Below are 21,201 nucleotides of genomic sequence, written 5' to 3' on the forward strand. Positions count from 1 at the left end.
TAAACCGCCAAAAACCAGTTTACATTTGCGACGCAAAAGCCGCGGGACTTTGCGGCTCTTCCGGTTCTGCGGAGCAGTTGGTGCGAAATCCGCACAGACGCTGCACGGTGAAGAGGAACGTCGCTCCGGGGTAAGCCCTGTGCAAAAATGCCCCAAGTCTTGTTGAACTGTTTCTCTCTTGCTCCCAGGGACCGGGAATATGACGACATAGATGAAGAAGACCCTTTCAACCCACAGGCCCGGCGTATTGCAGCCCACAACCCTTCACGTGGGCAACTTCGTAGTTTCTGCAGCTATAGTAGCAGCTTGGGCAGTCAGACCAGTCTCCAACTTCCAGCACAGACCATCTCCAATGCCCCAGTGTCTGAGTACATGTGAGTACAAAATGTCAGCACTGGTATCTTATCTTCAGAAGTGAGCAGTGACTCACAAAAGCTCATACCCTATCACAAATTTTGTTAGTCTTTAAGGTGCTACTGGACTCTTGCTCTTTTCTACTGCTGCAGACAGAGTAACACAGCTATCCATCTTGATCAGTCATTAATATCTTAGGCATCCAAGCCTATGTATGGACTTGTGTAGGTCCCAAGAACACTGCAGACATAGCCCAAGCTATTTGGCTGCCTTCCATCCCTCACTCTCCAGGATCATGTGCCCCTTCTGAGACTCATAAGTCACTTTCACATATGCTTCCTCTCCATCCTGCTCTTTTGAAAACCACAATGTGTCTCCATCCCACCCTCCTAACAACTGGCTATCCAGTATCCCCTACAGACTAGATACCCTAGTTATATGTTCCAACTACTCAGTGGGTGAATCAGCTCTGGGTCATGCCAAATTTTAAAGCTCTACAGACTCTTTTGTTGGAGCAGGAATTCACAAGTATTGCCAACTGGGCAGGTGCTCTAGAAGGTCTTCTCAAAAGTCTTGTAGATACAGTCCTTGAAGTGATAATCTCCTAAGGAATGTATAACAGACGAAATGGGTAAAACAATACTTTTTTTGACAAGATATAGTTGGCTAATACTCTGTAAGCATTCGATGTTGTTATATCTTCTTTCACCAGATAGCACTTTGTCTATTTAAGAGGTATCACTATTCTGTGTGTTTGCTAGCTCATTATCTAGGGCAGGGGTGTCAAACATGTGGCCCAGGGGCCAAATCAGGCCCCCAGAGGGCTCCTGTCAGCCCCCTGAGCAATTGGTTGTCATCTGCTTCCTTCTTCCTCTTGCTTGCTTCCTTCTGCATCATAGCTTGCTTTGCCAAGCTTGCTCAATTGCACTGGAGCTAGAGGAAAGCCTCTATTTGCTCCACTGACTGAGGCACTCCCTTGGGGAGGAAGGAGGGGTAATATAGCTTGGTTCAAAGGAAGCTCTGGCTCTTTCCTTCCTTCCCCAGGGCCCAGGAGGGAGAGGAGCCTCAGCCAATAGAAGGAATAGAGGCTTGGCTCTGTAGCTGTGCTGTACAACTGAGAGAGCCTGGATGGCATGAGAGAGATGCAAAGAAAGCACCTTTCAGACCAACAAGTGCTAAAAAAATGTGTTTGTCTATCTCTGCTACCTGGCATTACATTTTGATAGACATGGCCTGGCTCAGCACGGTCTCATTTGTGTCAAATCCGTCTCTCATAACAAATGTTTGACACCCCTGATCTAGGGAATAGTTTTTGGAATGGCTCTTTCATTTGATGAGGAAGGCTTGCCTGTTTAGCACCTTCCTATATCCTCCCAACTGTTTGTTGTTTACCTCTCTTTTTGAGAGATCACATCAGTTGCTTGAGGAGAAAGGATGAGAAAAGAGCTTGGTCAAGGAACAGCAATACAGGTGAGTTCTTTTGTCAGGCCCAAGCAGAATGTTACACAGAATGTGTGGCTGCCACCAGCAGGTATTCAGCAACCTGTAAAATGTAGTTTAGGCCTCAGCCAGCTATGAACTTGTTCCTTTAGCAGTCATGCATTGTTGTTTTTTTGGAGGAGGGGGAATCTAATACTTGATAGGATTCAATACTGGACAAAAAAAGGGAGATGTTCTAATAGAAAGAAAATGTGGTACGTATCTTAGCTATTTTTCTGATACCAATTCCTGCATTCACTGCATGTTGTTGTTCTGGCCAATCTCAGTTCTCCATGAAGTCTTATCCTGCATATCTGAATATGGATGTCAATTCTCTGCCTTATGCTACTTTCAGTAGGCTGCACATCCCAGTGTGAGGGAGCATCAGCCCAGTTACTTCAGCAGTGGGGAGGCATTGCTCTCTCCCCCCCACCCCCCGCCCCACAAAAATAGGCAGAAAGACCAGGGGAAAACCGTATATAGTGAATCAGGAAAATAGCACAATGCTCACGGTTAACAAAAGGCTATATATTAAATATATGAAGAAATTCAAAAATATGATACAAAAATGATTTTATCAAACCTTCCAAAGAGAACAAGTCCCACCCCTATACAAGGTAAGTACAATGCAGACTCAACAGTAAGGCACTCTCTCTCTATGGTCCATTTCCAGGGAACTTCCGCTCCTTGTACCGTACTGATGTTAAGCTGGAAAATGTCCAATAAGTCCAAATTCTTTGTTGGTCCTTGCACACATTTTTTTTATTTATTTAATTCCACTTTTATCCTGCCCTCCCCGCCGAGGCGGGCTCAGGGCGGCTCATACAGTCATGCATGTGCATGATTCAACGTAATAGTACAGCATTAAAACCATAAAACATAGAATAAAACAGACATAAAATACATTTTAAAAAAAAAAAAAAATTCGGTGCCACGATGTTACATTTTCCAATTTTATAATTCTCTGTATAGCAGATCTTAAGTTCTCCTCTCTGCAACTTGTTGGTGGTGGTTCACATGTTGCTATAAACTGTAGTGGCCAACAGCCTAGATCACAAATGCCTGATGGAAGAGTGCCGTCTTACAGGCCCTGCGGAACCGTATGAGCTTTCGCAGGGCCCTGACCTCTTCCGGCAACTCATTCCACCAGCTTGGGGCCACTACAGAGAAGGCTCCGGCTCTAGTTGACATGAGCCTGGCCTCCTTAGGGCCAGGGATTGTAAGTAGATTTTGTGATCCAGACCGAAGTGCTCTCCAGGGAACATGTGGGGAAGGCGGTCCTTCAGGTATGCAGGCCCCTGGCCATAAAGCGACAGAATGCTAGCCGTGTTACCCCATTTCCACAGGCTTCCTCAGGCATGCGTGCTCTTAGGACTCATTTTCCAAACCATTCAAGCACTTAGAGTCATGCAACAAGGCTGGCAATTGACGCCACCCTTGTCGCATGACTCGAAGTGCTTGAATGGTTTGGAAAATGAGTCCTAAGAGCACACATACCTGAGGAAGCCTGTGGAAACGGGGTAACACGGCTAGCATTTCGTCACTTTAACAACATATGTGTGCAACGACCAACAAAGAATTTGGATTTATTGGACATTTTCCAGCTTAACATCAGTACAGTGCAAGGAGCGGAAGTTCTCTGGAAATGGACCACATAGTTAGAGTGCCTTGCTGTCGAGTCTGCATTGTACTTACCTTGTATAGGGGTGGGACTAGTTCTCTTTGGAATGTTTGATAAAATCATATTTGTATCATATTTTTGAATTTCTTCATGTATTTAATATACAGCCTTTTGTTAACCGTGGGCATTGTGCTATTTTCCTGACCCTCCCCCCCCCCCACACACACACACACTGTCCCAAAGCAAACAGTTCCACCACCACCCTCCTTATGTTTAGGTTCACTATTGTAACATATCATCAGCACGTTACAGGAATTTTCACAAATAAATGACTTTATGTCCCTCTTGGTTATAAATGCTAAATCGAGAGAGTTATTCAGGAATAATAGGATTTCCTTGTAGTGAAAAAGAACCATTTAATCCTCTTTTGCAAGATCTGGATGAAACTAATAATGGCTGAAAATTTAAAAATAAACCCTCAGATTTGTTTTTTGAGTCTGTACCAATTTTGAAATTACAGCAGTAAAGCTGTTTCTTCTTCTATGTGTATGGTATGTTTCAGCTGTATGTGTTTCCCAAATGCACGCTTTCATCTGCCCATTCCAGATATGGAACAAATGGGAGCTGATTCAAACATACCACTGAAGAATGCCTGACTTGGGGGCAGGTTTCCTTAAGTAGGAAGATTTTGAAATAGTGGAAAGTTTTAGGGCAAGTTTTTCCTCGGTTTGTACCACCATGTAGTACAGTCCCATGAAAGCACGCTGTACCACATGCATGGCTGCATGTAGTGGAATTGGCTGAGTACTGCCTGTTGGATCACTAATATTAGCTTAAGTGTGGAAATGTCAACCTTTCCAGCCTACACCAAGTAAGGTGCAGTAGAATGAACACTGAAAATCCATAAGATAGGCAGAATATTGATCTCAATCTACTTGTCAATCACTGGTCATTTTCTAGTGGACCAGCAGTATTGAGTTGTTTCCTTCCACTTCTTTCCTGCTCAATGAGAAAGGAAAAGAAAATACATGTGTATCTTTTTCTTTGTCTCTTTAATTCTCACTGTCCTACCCTTCACTCACCAAGGCCACTCACACAGTAAAGCATGAAGTGCATGCTGGTTTGACTCAGTTTTCCTCAGTGAGTGACATAGGCAAAGGATGGAGTTAAGGAGAGCTGAGGGACCAGAGGCCAAATATATGTGTGTGCTTTCTCACCACCTCCTAGTGGCACTATAGGAGACTGCCATTGGTTCCCAACAGCCAGCTCGTTGAGTTAGAAATCTCCTCTTCCCCCCCCCCCCTCCTTCCTTCCTCATCCCAGTTAGGATGGCTACTTCTGTGGGAACTTCAGGGGAATATTTCCTAGACAGAGGCTCGCAACTGAGGTCATTTAATAGACTGTCATCCTGACCTTGCTCCTCTCTACCTGCAGGAACCAAGCTGTGCTCTTTGGTGGGAACCCACGCTATGAAAACGTCCCACTGATTGGAAGAGGATCGCCTCCCCCCACGGTACGGTGGGCGTCAGAGGCCAAATCATTTTTATAACACACCCTTTTATTTCCCTCTGCTTCTACTAACCACACATATATTTTAAATTGGGACGAGAAAGCCTCCTGCTTTTGTCAGAAGCTTAAAATAGTTTTGTTTCTGATGTTAGAGATGAGGAAAAGAGCAACTTTTTTATTTTAAAAAAATTGCTGAACAAACCTCACCGAAAATGACAGTCTGAGCCTGAATTTTGTATCTGTGGGAAGATCAAAAACTGCTGGGAAGTCCTGCCTTTTTGGTGGCTGGCATTCCTTGTTCCCACAGATGTGTAGCTGCAACATCTGTAGATAGCCTTGGGTGCAATCCAATGAGGCTGCATCCTTGTGAGCAGCAGTGTTGGTAGTAAGAGAGCAACTCCATGATTTATGGTGTTTGGCTCTCAGCTCACTGCCACACCTGCAGACTGTTGGATGGAGGCTCTCCTATCACATTGGTGGGTTTTCCCACTTATGTCTGCTGTTTATTTTAACACTCTCTAACCTTGTTTACACAGTGCCATATTTTTAATTTTTCCTCTGCACACTAACATTTCCTTAGTTGTATTGTTGTTGGAGAAAAGAATTGCACATTGTAATTAACAAGAAGATACTATATTATTGCTTACTTTTTTGTTTTGATAAGCCTTTCAAGTTTTCTTTAAACTTGCTTTCACTGTAAGCAAAAGTACTCTTTTCAGTTTAGTGTAATGTTCCTTTGAAACATATCTTGCCTGCTAACATTTGCTTTGTTTTTGCATCAACTCTTTTGGAGCTATGTTGCCCTTCAAGAGTAAGTTGGTTATTTGTTGTTGGGGTTTTTTAATTGTTGTATCTTTCCTTTCTTTGGGGCAGGGTTTTTGTTTTGCTCCCTCCTAAAGACCTTTCCATGATTTGAGTTCCCTGTGCTGTGAATCTCCTCTCCCTTTTAGCAATCATAACAGTTCTGGAATCATGGCTTTTCAAAATGCCAGACTTTTACAAAGTGATACCATCACTTTGTGCAATCTGGACACTATACTTCTGTTGATAGAGTGCAAAATTGCATTTGCCCTTTTAGCTGCTGCATTACACTGTTGGCTTATGTTCAATCTATGGTCCACTAAGATCTGTAGAGCCTTTTCACACATACAAGACAAGTCTCCCCATCCTATAATTATGCATTTGTTTTTTCTTACCTAAATTTAGAACTTCACTCATATCTCTGTTAAAATTCATTTTGTTTTAGCCCAGTTTTCCAGCCTGTCAAAATCATCCTGAATCCTGACTCTCCAGTCTTCTACTGTATTTGCTACCTCTTCCAATTTAGTATCATCTGCAGATTTAATATGCATTTCCTCTATTTCTTCATCCAAATCATTTATAAAGATATTAAACAAAACAGATTCCAGGACAGATCCTCGAGGCACTCCACTTGTCCTTCCTTTCCAAGAGGATTAGGAACCATTAACAAGCACTCTTTGGGTGCAATCTCTCAACCAGTTACAGATCCACTTATCAGTAATAGGATCCAAACCATATTTTACCAATTTGTTGACAAGAATATTATGTGGAACCTTATCAAAAAGCCTTACAAATCATGATAAACTGTGTCTACTGTATTCCCCTGATCCAGCAAGGTAGTAACTTCCTCAAAAAAAGAGATAAGGTTAGTCTGACATGACTTGTTCTTGAGAAACCCATGCTGGCTCTTAGTAGTCATAACCATCCTTTCTAAATGCTCAAAGACTGACTGTTTGATTATTTGTTCTGAAACTTTTCCAGGTATAGACGTCAAGCTAACAGGTCAGTAGTTAGCTGGATCCTCCTTTTCCCCCTTCCTGAAGATGGGGACAACATTTGCCCACCTCCAGTCTTGCGGCACCTCACCTGTTCTCCAAGAATTCTCAAAAATAATAGCCAGATGCTCAGAAATTACATCCACAAGTCCTTTTAGTACTCTTGGATGCAGTTCATCTTTGTTTATTTAAGCTGATCCTAAGCTGAACTCCCTTCTCTCATCATGTGTTCTGTTTTTGCCCTGCTTAGCACCGTTTCCCTCACAAGCGAAGACTGAGGAAAAGTAGGAATTGAGCAATTCTGCCCTCTCGTCATCACCTGTAACAATTTCACTTTCCTGTCCCTGTAATGGACCTACCCTTGCTTTTTTCTCCTTACTTTGAACATAAGAAAATAGCCGCTTTTTATTGTTTATAGCATCTCTTGCTAGCCTCAGCTCATACTGAGCTTTAGCCTTCCAAACTTTCCCTCTACAAGCACTGGTTATTTGTTTATAAGCATCCTTGGTTATAAGGCTCTCCTTCCTCCCTCTTTTGGCAGCAGAAATCTTGTCCAATTTCCCTCCTCTCTGCTGCCCTTCAGCCTTTGTGTCTTTTGTAGGGATTGGTATAAGCAGGTTCACAAATGAAAGTTTGTGATGAATTTTCACTGGTTCTTGCTTCACAAAGTCAAATTTGTAACAGGTCACCCAGCATGAACTTTCAAGCTGTTCGTGGAGGTTCATGAGTGGAGACATTCCCAAACAGACTATCTCTGCTTAATCAAAATGTTTACAGAACTTCAAAGCCATACCTCGGAGGGCATGTAGAGGAGCACCTGAGTAGGTTCCGTGTCTCTAGCTTGCACAGGATCCGTTCTATACACTCCTGAATCTGTTATTTTGACAGGTGCAGGTTCAGAAGTGTACAGAATGGATCCTGTGCAAGCTAGAGACACCAAACTCACTATAGACCTCCCCAGATGCTCCTCTACATCACAGCAGTCATTTTGACATGTGCAGGTTGAAGAAGTTGAGAAGTGTATAAAATAGATCCTGTTCAAGCTAGAGACACCAAATTCACATGGAATTTTCAGCTGACTCTCCTCTACCTGCTTTCCATGTTTGGTGAGGATTGGATTTATGGAGCCTGACTTACAGCCTCACCCCCCACCACCCCAGAAGGTTCCCTCAGGAAAGTGCTTTCTGGGGAAATGACAGTCATTTCTGGGGACACCTTCTTTGGGAGGCTATAACTCAGACACCATCAATCCAAACCTCACCAGACTTGCCAGGCAAGTAGAGGAGAGTCAGCTGGAAATCTCTTGTGAGTTTGGTGCCTCTAACATGCTGGGGAGGCATTTTGCCATCTCACAAATCAATCCATTGTGAAGCAGCTAAAAATTCATGATGGTCCATGATTTGTAAACAGGACACATAATGAACCAAACTGCATTTTCCCAGTTTGTGCCCATTCCTAGTCTTTTGGTCTGCAGGGGACCCTGACCTCTGACTCTTCAGGAGTCATGGGGACTTCTGGTGGGAGAGGAAGGTGAGGGAGAGAGCCCTTCCATCAGCAGGCCCTGTAAGATCCAACCCATGATGTAGAAAGTAGACCCATGCTACTACTGGTTTAAAGAGTTCTGTTTGAAGCTGAAAGCAGGGGAAACAAAGATTGGGAAGTAGCAATCAGAAGGCAAAGAGATTTGTAGCCACAGAAAAGAGATTTGTAGTCACTGAGTAGCTACTGTTTTGCTTTGTTTTTCTGATGTTCTGTAACAAGGTTTTTAATTGGATATGCATATCAGTCAATAAAAGAAAAAAATAACTCCCTTAATTTAAAATTCCCACTTAAACTACTTACCAGATAGTAAAGAGTGCCCACCATGTGCCCACTTTTTGGCTAAGGAACATACTCAGCAATTAACTTTTAGGCTTATTTTCCACATACTCCGAACCCTGCTGTAATATTGCAAACCATCTTTTTGAAATCTATGCATTGCAGTATTCCGGTCTGACCTGCAACAGAGGTGCCATCCATGGGGATGTCACACAAAATGACACCACTAGCTGAAAAAGATGCCTCAGAACATCCGTCTTCATCAACAGTATGTTGAATAAAAAGGCAGAAATTTTAGGAATTCCTTCTTTGTTTGGTTTCATGTCAGTATTTGAAGAAAATATAGCCTTATCTCTGATTATTACTAGCCTAAGTTTAGCTTCCAGTGTGACTTGGTTCCAGGGGAAACAGAGACAAGTGCCTTCATTCTTCTTTGTCCTTTGCAAATGCCTCTCACCTGAAAAAAATACCTTGCAGTGTTCATCCCTGCCTGAAAAATGAGTGACCTTCCAATGTAAATACAGTTTGAAGACTTCTCAGGTGGTACAGTTGCACATGTTCTGTTTCAGAAAATATAGAGACAGGGCTGCTGGCATCATACACCAAGGTGAGGGCAGCTGCTGGGGCCTGGGACTTCCAGCAGGGTCCACTGAAGTCTTCACCAAGCTACCCCTTGCGAGCCATCACCTCCCATGCTCCTCTTTGCACAGGATGTCCAGCACAGTCAGGAGCATGAGGAGTTTGCAGCTGGGAACACAGACAGGAGGGGCAGGTGAGTGAGCTGTCTGGGAAGGACATGAAGGCAGCCAGGGAGTGAGGGTAGTTGATAAGAATGATGTGAGCATAAGACAAGGCATCAGAGGGGTGGGGGGACCTGGGCACTCCCTGATCAGGGTTCTCCCAGGCATACTCTACCCAGGGCAGCCCAGAATGGAGCTATAGAGAAGAAGGAAATGGAAGGCACTCACAAGTCCTGTTCCTTCCACATCAGTTTCTCATATCACACTGAACTAGGCATAGCCAGCATAGTGTTCCTGATGTTCACATGGGTCCTGGAGTTCTCCTAGAACTGATCTGATCTCCTGTCTACAGAGATCAGTTCCCTTGGAGGAAATGGCAGCTTCAATGGATGGCTCTATAGCACTACCTCTAAACCTCCAGGAATTTCCCAAGCAAGAATTGGCAACCCTCAACCAACACAGAACTCAATCTTGTCCACAGCATGGACAGATTGAGGCTTGGTGTGTAATACACTGTGGAAATGCCAGTTTGATGTACATTGATCTTTGTGTGCACCTGGGTGGTGGTCTCATGAAAGCTTCTCATTAGAGGTGCACATCTGTGTATAAGAGAAAGAATAGCTGCCTTAGTTACAGCTGTGTCCTTGATGATAACTCCTCTCAAGATTTTTGTGATATTGTGGCTTTATGGAAAAAGAAGCAAAACTGTAACCATGAACTCCCATTCAGTGAGGATTCAAAGCCCATTCAGACTGGCACAGTTCCGTTTTTTAAAAAGCCCAATGACTATTGCACCATCCTTTGCAAGAACTATTTTTAAATTGCTTTTCTGGGTGCTGGAACTGGGCCAGCTTTGAAGGTTTTAATCTTGCTGTTGCAGAGCGTGCAGTTATTGGAAAGCTCAAGGATGAGTATGAAGCTAAACACTGCCAGATTAATTCCAGTCCCTCCCTCCACACACACAAAACAGTACAATTTAAATAGGATTTAAATCCCTTGGGGAAAGGCTTTCAAGCTTTTTTGAGTTCCGGAAAGATACTGTGAATAATTTTTCCTCAATACTGTAGTATGCAGGAGTCTCTCCCAGTGCTCCACCTCTCTGTGCATATGCACATTCTGGCTCTCTCTCTCATTCTTGGGGTCTTTGCAGACAGACAAAACTCAACTGTTATTCCTTAGTGCTATGCTCCCACTATTACTGCAGTTTTTATTGTGTTTGTGCCCTACCAGTCCTCCAAGGAACTAAGGCAGCAGGGAATTCCCATTTCCTCTTCCCAATAATCCTGTGAAAGCAGAAAAGAATTAATGGTTTTCCAAAAAGTATCCACTCAGGCCTGACTATATGATACACTGCTTCTGGGTCCATCCCAAGGTCCTGCCAAGTGGATGTCTACTGGGAATTCCTGACTGAAACTTGGATTCTCATGTTGCTTATTCAGCTTAAAGCTATGGCGTACATGAAGAAATGGCTTAGCATTTTCCTCACCTGTTTTCCTGACTTGAAATGGTCCTGAGAAGCCACTCTTTATGTTTCTTGGGGAAACTTACATGTAGCCTATTGGTATAATGAAAATTGTAGCCCATCATTGTAGGTAATTTTCCACAGGGGTGCAAATAAAGTCTCCCTGGGCCTTTGTAGGTTGGGCAAATGGCATGGGCAGGAGACTTAGTCCATTCCCTTCCCCATACACTATGGTCCTGATCCAAATGGCTCCCACGCACATGAGAATCCAAGTTCCAGCCAGGAATTCCTAGCATACATTGGCTTGGCAGGAGCAAGGATGGACTGAGGAACAGTGTTCCATATAGTTAGGCCCTCGGTTTCAAAGGTGAATAGGTATTTGAAACCAAATCGTTCAAAGTTCATCACTCTATTTACTATAAGCATTCTGGCTGCTGAGTGCAGTAGACGTGAAGTTCTAACAACAGATCAGGGTTTGCAGGAGTGCATGTGGATTCTATTTAAGAAGCATGTGACAACTGTTTTGTTGGGGAGCGGGGAGAATCACCCAGAAAGGAATTTACAGTGGTCTCTAGTTGCAGTGTGCTTGTTCTAGGAGAGATAGGCCTTTTCTCACCCACATACCAGTGCTCGATTTCCAGCGGATCATCAAACATCTGCTAGTTGCTGGAATTCTTGCAAAGAACCTGCTCTGCATGTGGAAAATCCCAGGTTAAATTGCTGGCATCTCCAGTTAAAAGAACCAGGAAGCAGATAATGTGAAAGAGCTCTATTTGTGACCTTATGAGTCAGTGGAGACAATAACGATAAGTGTAAGGCAGACATATGCATTCAATGCAAATATTACATTTTTAGCATAGAATATGCGCTGAAAAGTAATGTGCCCAGTGACTTTTATGCCAATTGAGTAATTAAGTGTTTCTGTAACTTTCTCATATAAATAGGGAATTTCATTCCATCCTCTTCATTGAAGCCCTTTGTGGAATCCAGAACTAGAGATAATATTTGGGTGGAGGGGAGCTTGTTCAAAATCTTTACCTTGCCTGTTATTACATGTGGAGGCCTTGACAAGAAAACAAAGCAATTCACATCCATAATTTTAACTTTGGAACATCCTTGTTTGGGGAGTTTGAATCGATGTGATAGAGAATAGCAGGAATTTTTTGTTGCTTGAAAGAGTTGGGGATCTTTCAACAATCCGTTAGATGGTACAAATATTTTGGTAGCAGGCATTTACAAAACAAACCCAGAGTTCATATGTTGAACTGTTGAATCTTTCAGAACAAAACCAATTTCTTATCCCCTTCCTTCTCCCCCTTCCTTCTCCAACTCTTGCATGAAGAATATTTTAGATATTTGATTTTGTTCAGTGTTTCTTCACTCAACTTGACTCATTGTCCTTCCAAAACAACACAAGGCATAACCCTTGGTTTCCTTTATTCTAGATGTTTTTTCTATTGCCATCTCATTCCCACCACACTGATCATCAGGATATATGTGGGTCTGATGTTTCCAGCAACATATAGCATGAACAAGTTTCACATACACTTACAGAACAGATCAGAACAAATTTTTTATAGCTTTAACACTACTCTTAAGGGACTTTGCCTAAACATATGACAGTAGTAGTAATCAACCTCTGTCTGTCATCTAACAGCTGATACTATGTGATTTACTTTTCTTTTCCTGTCTTTCTTCTTTCCTCAGTATTCTCCAAGTATGCGAGCCACCTATCTTTCGGTTAATGATGATCACAGGCAACAGCACAGCAACGAATTTCCAGCCTAGCACCCAACTTGTAGAAAAACCCTCGCAAACAATGTTTCTATAGTGGAACCTGACAAAAACTCACGGTATGTGGACTGCAGGGAACAGGAATGCCTCCATAGCGAAGTGGCAGAGAAGGGCATTTGGAGAAGGCATCAGTGGAAGAAGACGCCCACTGGGATTCTGGATAATCTTCCCAGAGGGGTATCCTGTGTGTTCAAACTGGCAGCTTTTGTTCATAATTCTTAGTCTTCCTCTCTTGCACACACTGGATGATATACCTCCAACCTCTGAGCTGACTGCTCTGCATTCTTCTCCTGAACTTATCTCCTGGTCCTTTCCTGCCGCCAGAGCTTTGTATTCCCCAACCTGGTTTTTTCATGGGGGCGGTCGGGAGGAAGGATGAAGAGATCTGGGATTGCCTCAAATTTGTGCAAAGACTATTAATTCCTATTTTCTTTTCCTTTGCACTGACTCTTGGGGCTGTATTGTCTTTGGTTGACAGTATGGGTTGAGCTTCCTTTTCTCTTTTTCTTAATAAGAGCAAATAACAAGACCAGTACACTGTACAAGTAAATAGAACACTGACATGTGGTGTACAATAACCGTGAGGGAAATGGGAGCTTGTCGCGGGAGAAAATGCTCCTAGCTGCTGAGTCAATGCAATACCAACCATTAGAGTGGATTTTGTTTTTCCTCTGGAAAGGTCTCTGGACAAAGCCTTCTGCTAGCTTGGTGCTGTGCTACTTGAGCAGCAGCATCCCCTCTCAAAAGCAGCACCTATTTGAAAGATATGGGACAAGATCTGCACAGTATTTTCCCTTCTTCACCAGTTTCCTTTGTTCCTGAAATTAACATGAAATTCACCAGCCATTGCTATGGTGGCCTCAGGTATTATTTAGAACAAATTGATTCTTTTTTTGTGTGTGTTTCTAATTTGTCATGTTTTTAATTTGTATTTTATTTTCCTCCAATGTTTTATATCATTTGTCCAAAGATCAAACATAACTTTTTAAACTTTTTAAAAGAATTTTTAATGGAAGATTACTCATAATTTATATGTACATATAAAACCTGCATAATATCCATTTTTAGCACCATTTCCCTAAGAAACAAAGCAAAATTAAGCTCCCAAGCAGATGGAAATCTCCACTGCCTTGTATGTGAGAAACCTTAAACATTCTTTACTCTCATTCTGCGGGGAGGGGGCTAAGTAGCGTGGGAAAACTAGATCTGAATTAGTGTGTAATGGCTCCAAAGTGCTGCAGTGATGATTGTATTGACAAACAATGGTGTTCACCCAGTTTCTCTTAAGTAATTATTGTCTTCTTTCTCCTGAGATGACAGCAGCTTGTGTCTTTAGAGGTTACTGGAAGTAATTCCAGCTATCAACACTTATCAAGGAAATCTTTCTAAACTATAACTGCTCTTCCTCACTGCAGTGGTTGTTCACATGGTTTCAGCTGTCAATACAAACAGTAACTAATTCTCAGCTTTTTGTGGATACTGAGATGATCTCTTTTGCCTTTCTGCATGTCTTAGTCTGAGAAGGAGATGTATCTCCAGGTAGCAAGGCTAGATTGCTGGGAGGGGAAAAAGACTTCCAGGGGACCAAAACATGTGCAAACAGATGAGGTGGGAGGTTCCTCCATCCACTGGTGCTTTGGTGCTGTCCTTTTACTGTTCTTATTTTTGGCCTTTTGCCTAAAACAATTTTAATTTTTTTGAAGTCAGTGAGGTTGTATTTGTTTAGGTTGTGTTGTGTCTGCTCAGTAAATCATTAATAAACATATTTTGAAGATGTTTGATAGCAATATTATAAACTCTTTCATGGGAACCCAAAGGGATGGGTCCTGCTTATCAAAGCACAAAGAGCCACAAAATACTCCCAAGCTGGAATTTTAAGCCTCACATCCTTCAGAATCGTTTACACCAACTTCTGTTTAGGGATAGAAGTGCTAAACACTGCAGAGGTACAACAAAGTTGCCCTCCTGTGCATGTGATGCTACGTGGAGGTTTTAATTACTTGACAGAAATGACTCACTGTGTCTTCTATCAAGGATAACTTGTACATATCATGTATGGTGACATCGTTTTTACATCCAACTCATATGTGACAGACTACAAATTAAGGCATGTGGAAGGGAAAACTTGATTTTATGCTTTTAATCTTGCCATTGTAATAGCACCATTTAAACCTGTTTTTTTAAAAACCGCATGTGAGCTAACCTCATCTCAGACTCCTTTCAGGGCTATGCCTGATTTGTATGTACTGGCTGAGAAGCAAATGAATAAAGACTTGTACTAAAAAGTGACCTTTTAATATCTGGATTTTTTATAAACGTATGGTTCTAGCCATTATTATATATGTCTAAGGTATGACAGTCCCAGGAGTTGTATACCGTGAGTAAATTGGGTACTTTGCTTTTAAAAAGTAAGTCCTTTTGAATCCTGAGATGCCAAAAGACGTTTTTCCCCTGAGAGGCATAATGAGTTGCAGAGTTAGAACCCAGAGTAGCACTAGAACTCTGCTGCAAAGTGGTCTCCAGCTTACTCAGCATCAGCTTAATTTGGGAGATTGGATTAATTTGAAGCTGAATACACACAAAACCCAAGTCATTATGATCATCATACTTTGGTATCTTCACTGTCAAAGTTCAGCCCCTTTTCCACTAATTCAAGCTGCTTTTTGGCAGTGATTCTCTAGAAATGTCTCCGAACCTGGAATTCCAGGTTACAGCAGTAGTCTCAAGTCTACATCTTTGACTTCTTTGCGTATTATGGAGTACAAAAGTTTGGTCTGGGCCCTGGGGTCTCAACCCTGTCTCTGACAAGGACACATGAGACACATGACTTACAGATTCTTCTCAGTTTCTCTCTTTGCATACGTGTGTGTATGTCATGCCTGAATAGGGTCAGGACCACAGTGCATGTGGAGAAGGGGCTTCAGTATTTTTCTCTATGCCACTTTCCAACCTGAGCCAGTCCTGGGCAAGCAAAACTTCTCCTGGGAACTTGCAAATTCATCTTTGGTCTTCTGTGCAGTCCCCACTGGGAGTGAATCTATGCAGGCCTGCTGCCAGAGAGAAACTTCTAGCTAAAAATCATTAGGTATGCTGCATGCCAGAGCCAAAGACCATTGCCGCCTAAAAGATTACATGTTCCAGCATGGCCATGCCTCCTTCCCTCAGTTCCTTCTGTGTCACCATTTGTTCTTTCTAGCATGCACTTCCTCATCAATTGTCTTAAATTTTTCTGCTCAGGTTTGTGAGTTTTCCCCTTGGGAAGTTGTCACTGAGGCTTGTCTTAACCCTTTTGGAAGGTTATTCCCCTTGCAATTGTATACCTACCCAGAAGGTTCTTGGAACCATGTCCCAGAAGAGTTGGTTTTTAAAATGCACTAGATATAGTGCAAAAATGGCCCAAACTGATGAGCATAATTTATGCCTACTCAGCCTACTCAGCCTGCGAAAGGATGATAATGTGTCTGCCTGCAGAGTCTGCCAAAGGTGAATGCAGAAAGTCAGAACTCAGTGGGCTTCCAAATTAAAGGCAGATTTGTTCAAAAATTACAATTGGTTCCTGAGCTTTCTAAGTCACCCTTAGCTTCTACCAGGTTAGTTCCATCGGTGTAACATTCCAAGTCCATCAGCACCAGTTCTGCTCACCCTCTCCATCAGTTCTGAGACACTCTTAGAAACTGACATCTAAATGATCAAAATCAAAACACAGAGAGCACTAGGAACCAAAGCAACGCCATCCAGTCCTGAAACCATCATGGCTAGTTGTCATGAAGGAAGTCTTGCCTCCACCTATAACATGTTCTTCACAAGGTGGATCACTTGCTTTGTCCTTCTCAGAATGTGAGTTGAAATGGGACTGAGATGTCATTGGTTCCACCTCCAGCTGGTTCCTATGAGGGATTGTCAGTTCCATGGCCTCCTTACCCCTTCTTTAAGTCCCCAACTTACTTAGCTAAATGGGGAAGTTACTATGGCTTGACATCAAAATTGGCTCTGGGAAATATCTACCAGTTTCCTGCACATAAGACCACTTCATGTGCCACAGTTTCAGAGAAACCTCCATCCCTGGTTCTGAGGCAGAGGAAGTTGTCCTGTGGTCTGAGACGAGTTCCAAGATGACATTGGAGCTGAGCCCTGATGCAAGAGCAGTGAAGTTGATTTCTGTTCCTCTCACAGAAGATTTGAAAATGTATGATGAGCAGATGCTTGGGGATAGTTCAGTCCTTAGACACAGAGATGGCCACAAAATATTAGGCCACTGTATTCTGATTCTTCAAGAGTCATGGCTTTTCTGACGTTAGAAGGCCTTCTTGAAAACATCAAAAACCAGCCCTCATTCCATCCACATCCTGGCTCATGGAAGGTTTATATAGAATTAGATAGGATACTGCTCCTTTCCTGACCACACATCCTCCACCTTCCTCACGTCACTGAGGAGATGCAGCTCAGGGGTCACCAGGCTTATCATGCAGCCCCAACTGACAAAGGGGGCAGGAAAACTGATGCACTGGGAAGGAAGATCTATTCCTCTGCAGCTGTAGGCTTGCGCATTTTGAATTACCAAGCTATAATGGCAGGTTATCAGCTCTTCTTTTGGGAGAAACTGACATCATATCTAAAACTGATTCCCACAGACAAGAGAGCATTGGTCGAACCTCTTCAAACAAGTGGACCATTTGTCCAAACAACAAATCAATGCAAAGAGACATGGGACAGATGCAGTTAGGAAATATCCTGACTTGTTTTTCAGATATCTTAAAGTGTCAGTCCATTCTCATCCAATCAGCACAACATCAATATATAACATATATGCATGGTGGCACAGGTTCCAGATGACTTTGTTGTGAAACCAAACTAATCTGCAGAAGGGCGGTGGTGCATCACACCAACCAACTTGCAGGCAATTCATCTAGCGGGGAATCGGCATATAGAAGCAGATTCTTTGAGCCAGACCAAATTTTCCAGCCACAAGTGGTTCCTCCAGAATATCCACTTGTACCTTACCTTTGCCACATGGGGTTCATCCACTATCAACCTCTTCACTACCTGACACATTACCAAGGCCCCAAGTTTTTGTTCCCTGGCAGGTGGCAACTCAAGGTCCCTGGAAGACATGTCCCAGATTTGCTGGCTAGGAGCACTTTTCTGTGTGTGTCCCCCCCACCACCCCTCATATCCCACCTAAAACAGCAAGTTTGCTCACTATATTCAGTTTTCTGCTGAGCCTTAAGTCTAGGAGCTTCACTTTTTCCTCCGTTATGGTGTATCTTGCTGCTACATCTTATTTTCACTCCAAGGTGGAGGGTTCCTTGGTGTTCACACACAAGTTCACCAAATGTTTCCTAAAAGGCTCGTTTAACACTTATCCTTTAGTTTCCCAAGAGACATTCTCAGTGGTCCTCACAGGTCTCATGAAGAAGCCATTAGCTACCTGTTACACTTCCCTTTTATGAAAGTGGGGATTTTGGTAGTCATCACCTCAGCAAGAAGGGTAAGTTGGCTGTTTTAAGAATCAACCCTCTGTTCTTAAAATTTTGGGGGGAGGGCGTGGTCTTGTGGCCTTGTCTGGAATTCTTGCCCAAGGTAGTTTCTAGATTCCACCTAAGAGATTACCAGTATTTTTTCATTCCCAACCCCAGATAATGAAGGGGCATTACACTCTCTGGATTCGAGATTAGCTTTATTGTTTTAGGTCTAGGTCTTTCAGGAAGGATCCTGTTGTTTTTATTTGCTATGCTTGCCTGAATATGGGCAAGAGTACTTCCCCCTAGACATCTTCTAGGTGGATTGTCTTGATGATAAAATTCTGCTATTTGCAGGCCAGTCTCCCTTGTCTAAGAGCCCTGTGGCGCAGAGTGTTAAAGCTGCAGTACTGCAGTCCTAAACTCTGCTCACAACCTGAGTTTGATCCCCGGCAGTAGCTGGTTTTTCAAAGTTGACTCAGCCTTCCATCCTTCCGAGGTCAGTAAAATGAGTACCCAGCTTGCTGGGGGGTAAAATGTAGATGACAATGACAAACCACCCCGTAAAAAGTCTGCCGTGAAAACATTGTGAAAGCAACGTCACCCCAGAGTCAGAAATGACTGGTGCTTGCACAGGGGACCTTTCCTTTCCTTTTCCTCCCTTGTCTGCTTGAGGTCCGTGCTCATTCCACTAGGGTCCAGGCTTCTTCCATAGTGTTTACCAGTGAGGTTCCTCTCCTAGAGCTCTGCAGAGTATTAACCTGGTCTTCAGCCAATACTTTTGTAAGGCATTATGTGCTGAATCTGCAAGCCAGAAGAGAAGCACAAGTGGGAAAAGTGGTGTTGCATTCTTTGTTCCAGTAATCTCATACGGAGCATCATACCCACCTCCAAGTAAGTGGTTTGCTAATATCTCAATGTGGGATTGCACAGAAGACCAAAGATGAATACAGAGTTTCATTAACCTTTAATTGATGTTCATCAAGGCACATATTCCCTCCCTCCTGCCCCACTGTAAGCTCATTTTTGTTATAGGCTTGCAGTGACTCAAGTGGAACTGAGGGAAGGAGGCATGGCTGCACTGGAGCATGTACTGTTTAGGCAGAAATGGTCCTTGGCTGTAGTGTACAGCACCCCTAGTGATTTTTAGCTAAAAGTTTCTCTCTGGCAGCAGGACTGCATAGATACAGTCCCAATGTAGGACTGCACAGAAGACATTCAATGAACATCAGTTACAGTTAAGTGCAATCATGTTTTTCCCCCCTTGGGACTGCTTAAGATTGGGGAAATGCTGCCAGCAGGAAGACTGACACCCCTTCTTCATATGCAGCATGTTGCTGGTTTTAACTATGCATGGGAATCAAGAAGAACCCACAACTCATATGTGATTATGTCTGGCACAGGGTAAGAACCCAGACTATGTAGCCCTTTATGTGTGAAGAAGCTGTGGCTCTTTTTAAACCAGAAACAGATTTGGTAACTCTGTCATTTATGCTTTCAGAATATTGAGGCTTGACTACTATGGTAGGCTGCCTTTGCAGAAGCTGCAGCTGGTGCAAAATATTATGGTTGGTATTCTAATGGGGTTGGGCAGTGGGAGGTATCACACCAGTGTTCTCTTGCCTTCCAAATTTTTTTTAAAATGTTTGGATGTTGCAATATATGTGATGGATTTTCTCCCATGTCCCCCTGAGATATCTTTAATAAGGTATATAAAACCTTATTGAGCTAGCTTTTAGTAAGTAGATATAGATCATGCGGTGTGATCTGATAACAGGTTACAAACCAATAGCCTGTGACAATTTTTTTAATCTCTATGGATAGCTTTGGGTGTGCATTGCTACTTTATAGGCTATAGCCAATTATTTCCTTCCTCTAAGGGAGGAGTATTGCTCTTCTTGAGCAAGACTTTTCACCAGATGGCAGAAATCACTTTTTTACAGTCAGGAAGGAAAGTTTGATAGCCCTATGCAGCCATATTGTCAAGAGTGCCTCTTGCCATGAATTCAACCTCATTGTTATTATGTGCTTGATGTAACCACATAGGGTCCAAGCTTGGCTTATTACTACTTTGCTCATGCATGTTTTCACCTGCTATGTCTGTACCTTACTAAGTAATCACTTCTTCCCTGAGAAAGTGCACACAACGGTGTTATCTTACTCTCAGAGAATGTACTTTCGTTTTCTTCTCACAGCTATTGCTCGGGATGCTCTTAGGGCAGAGGAGAGAGCCTGCAATTGGTAGATTTTGGTGCTTAGCCTTTTGAATTTATAACTGATGGGCCAAAACCTATATCTGAGGAGACTGAGGCCACAAGTCTCAGTTTCAGCAAGAGAAGACTTGCCTGTTGTACCTGTCTATTATTATGCAATAAATCTACTCTGCCAAATCCAGTGAGGTGCTTATTGATGAGGACTGTGCAGAACTTGACACATGTGGGCCTGACTCGATGGTATTATGAGTTGCCATGGAGTAAACACATCAGTGTCAACGGTCAGTATCACTTCAAGAAATGCTTCCTAAAAATTATTCATGTTTTCCTCACCTCACTGTATGTTCAGTGAAACACATTATGTCAGTCAGTCTGAAAAGAGTGTTGAAGATATTTATGACTCATGCAAATTCACTGACATGATTAAATTTTTGGATTTATATTTCGCCCTATCCTGCAAGTGGACTCAGGGTGGCTTACAGCAACAGTTTCAATACATATTACAGATTAAAATTTACATCATAAAACAGAATAATATAAAATTGAAGGCAATACAATATTTCAGACAAAGCGGCAAAACCACCAATATTTCAGACAAAGCGGCAAAATAGTGTATAGGCTGTTGACTGTCCAACAACTCAATCACCATGAAGGTGAAATAATGGGGAACCAATGGATATCTAAGGGACACCCTCCGGATCAATTGAAAGATCAGCGATCTGTGTTTATACAATAAAACTGTAAATTAAAACTGATTGCCAAAATGCGCAGCTGCTTCTGAGATGCTTATGCTTGGGGTATATTCTGCAGTTCTCAAAGGCATAAATGACTTCTGACAGCAAACTATTATTAGCTAAGAGAACATATGAGTTGGAGAAAGGAAAACACAAAATGCTCTATAGGATCAGTTGTGTCTTTTGTGTTAACTTTCCCCTAGTCAGTCACCAGAATCACAT

General features: G+C 42.6%; 1 protein-coding gene across 3 annotated transcripts in view; it reads left to right on the forward strand.

Annotated features, from left to right (window-relative positions):
- TTYH2 (tweety family member 2) overlaps positions 1-14,862 on the forward strand; it is a 109,475-nt gene extending 94,613 nt beyond the window's left edge. For 2 of the 3 annotated variants that reach the window (XM_060252170.1, XM_060252172.1), the window contains 3 exons: positions 189-374; positions 4,889-4,967; positions 12,487-14,862. In XM_060252170.1, the coding sequence (XP_060108153.1) occupies positions 189-374; positions 4,889-4,967; positions 12,487-12,567 (346 nt within the window). In that variant the 3' untranslated portion in view covers positions 12,568-14,862. The remainder of the gene's footprint in view (positions 1-188; positions 375-4,888; positions 4,968-12,486) is intronic. The other variant, XM_060252171.1, reaches the window with a different exon arrangement.
- Positions 14,863-21,201: the final 6,339 nt, after the last annotated feature.

Source organism: Heteronotia binoei, chromosome 13 (assembly GCF_032191835.1).
Source record: "Heteronotia binoei isolate CCM8104 ecotype False Entrance Well chromosome 13, APGP_CSIRO_Hbin_v1, whole genome shotgun sequence".
NCBI lineage: Eukaryota > Metazoa > Chordata > Lepidosauria > Squamata > Gekkonidae > Heteronotia > Heteronotia binoei.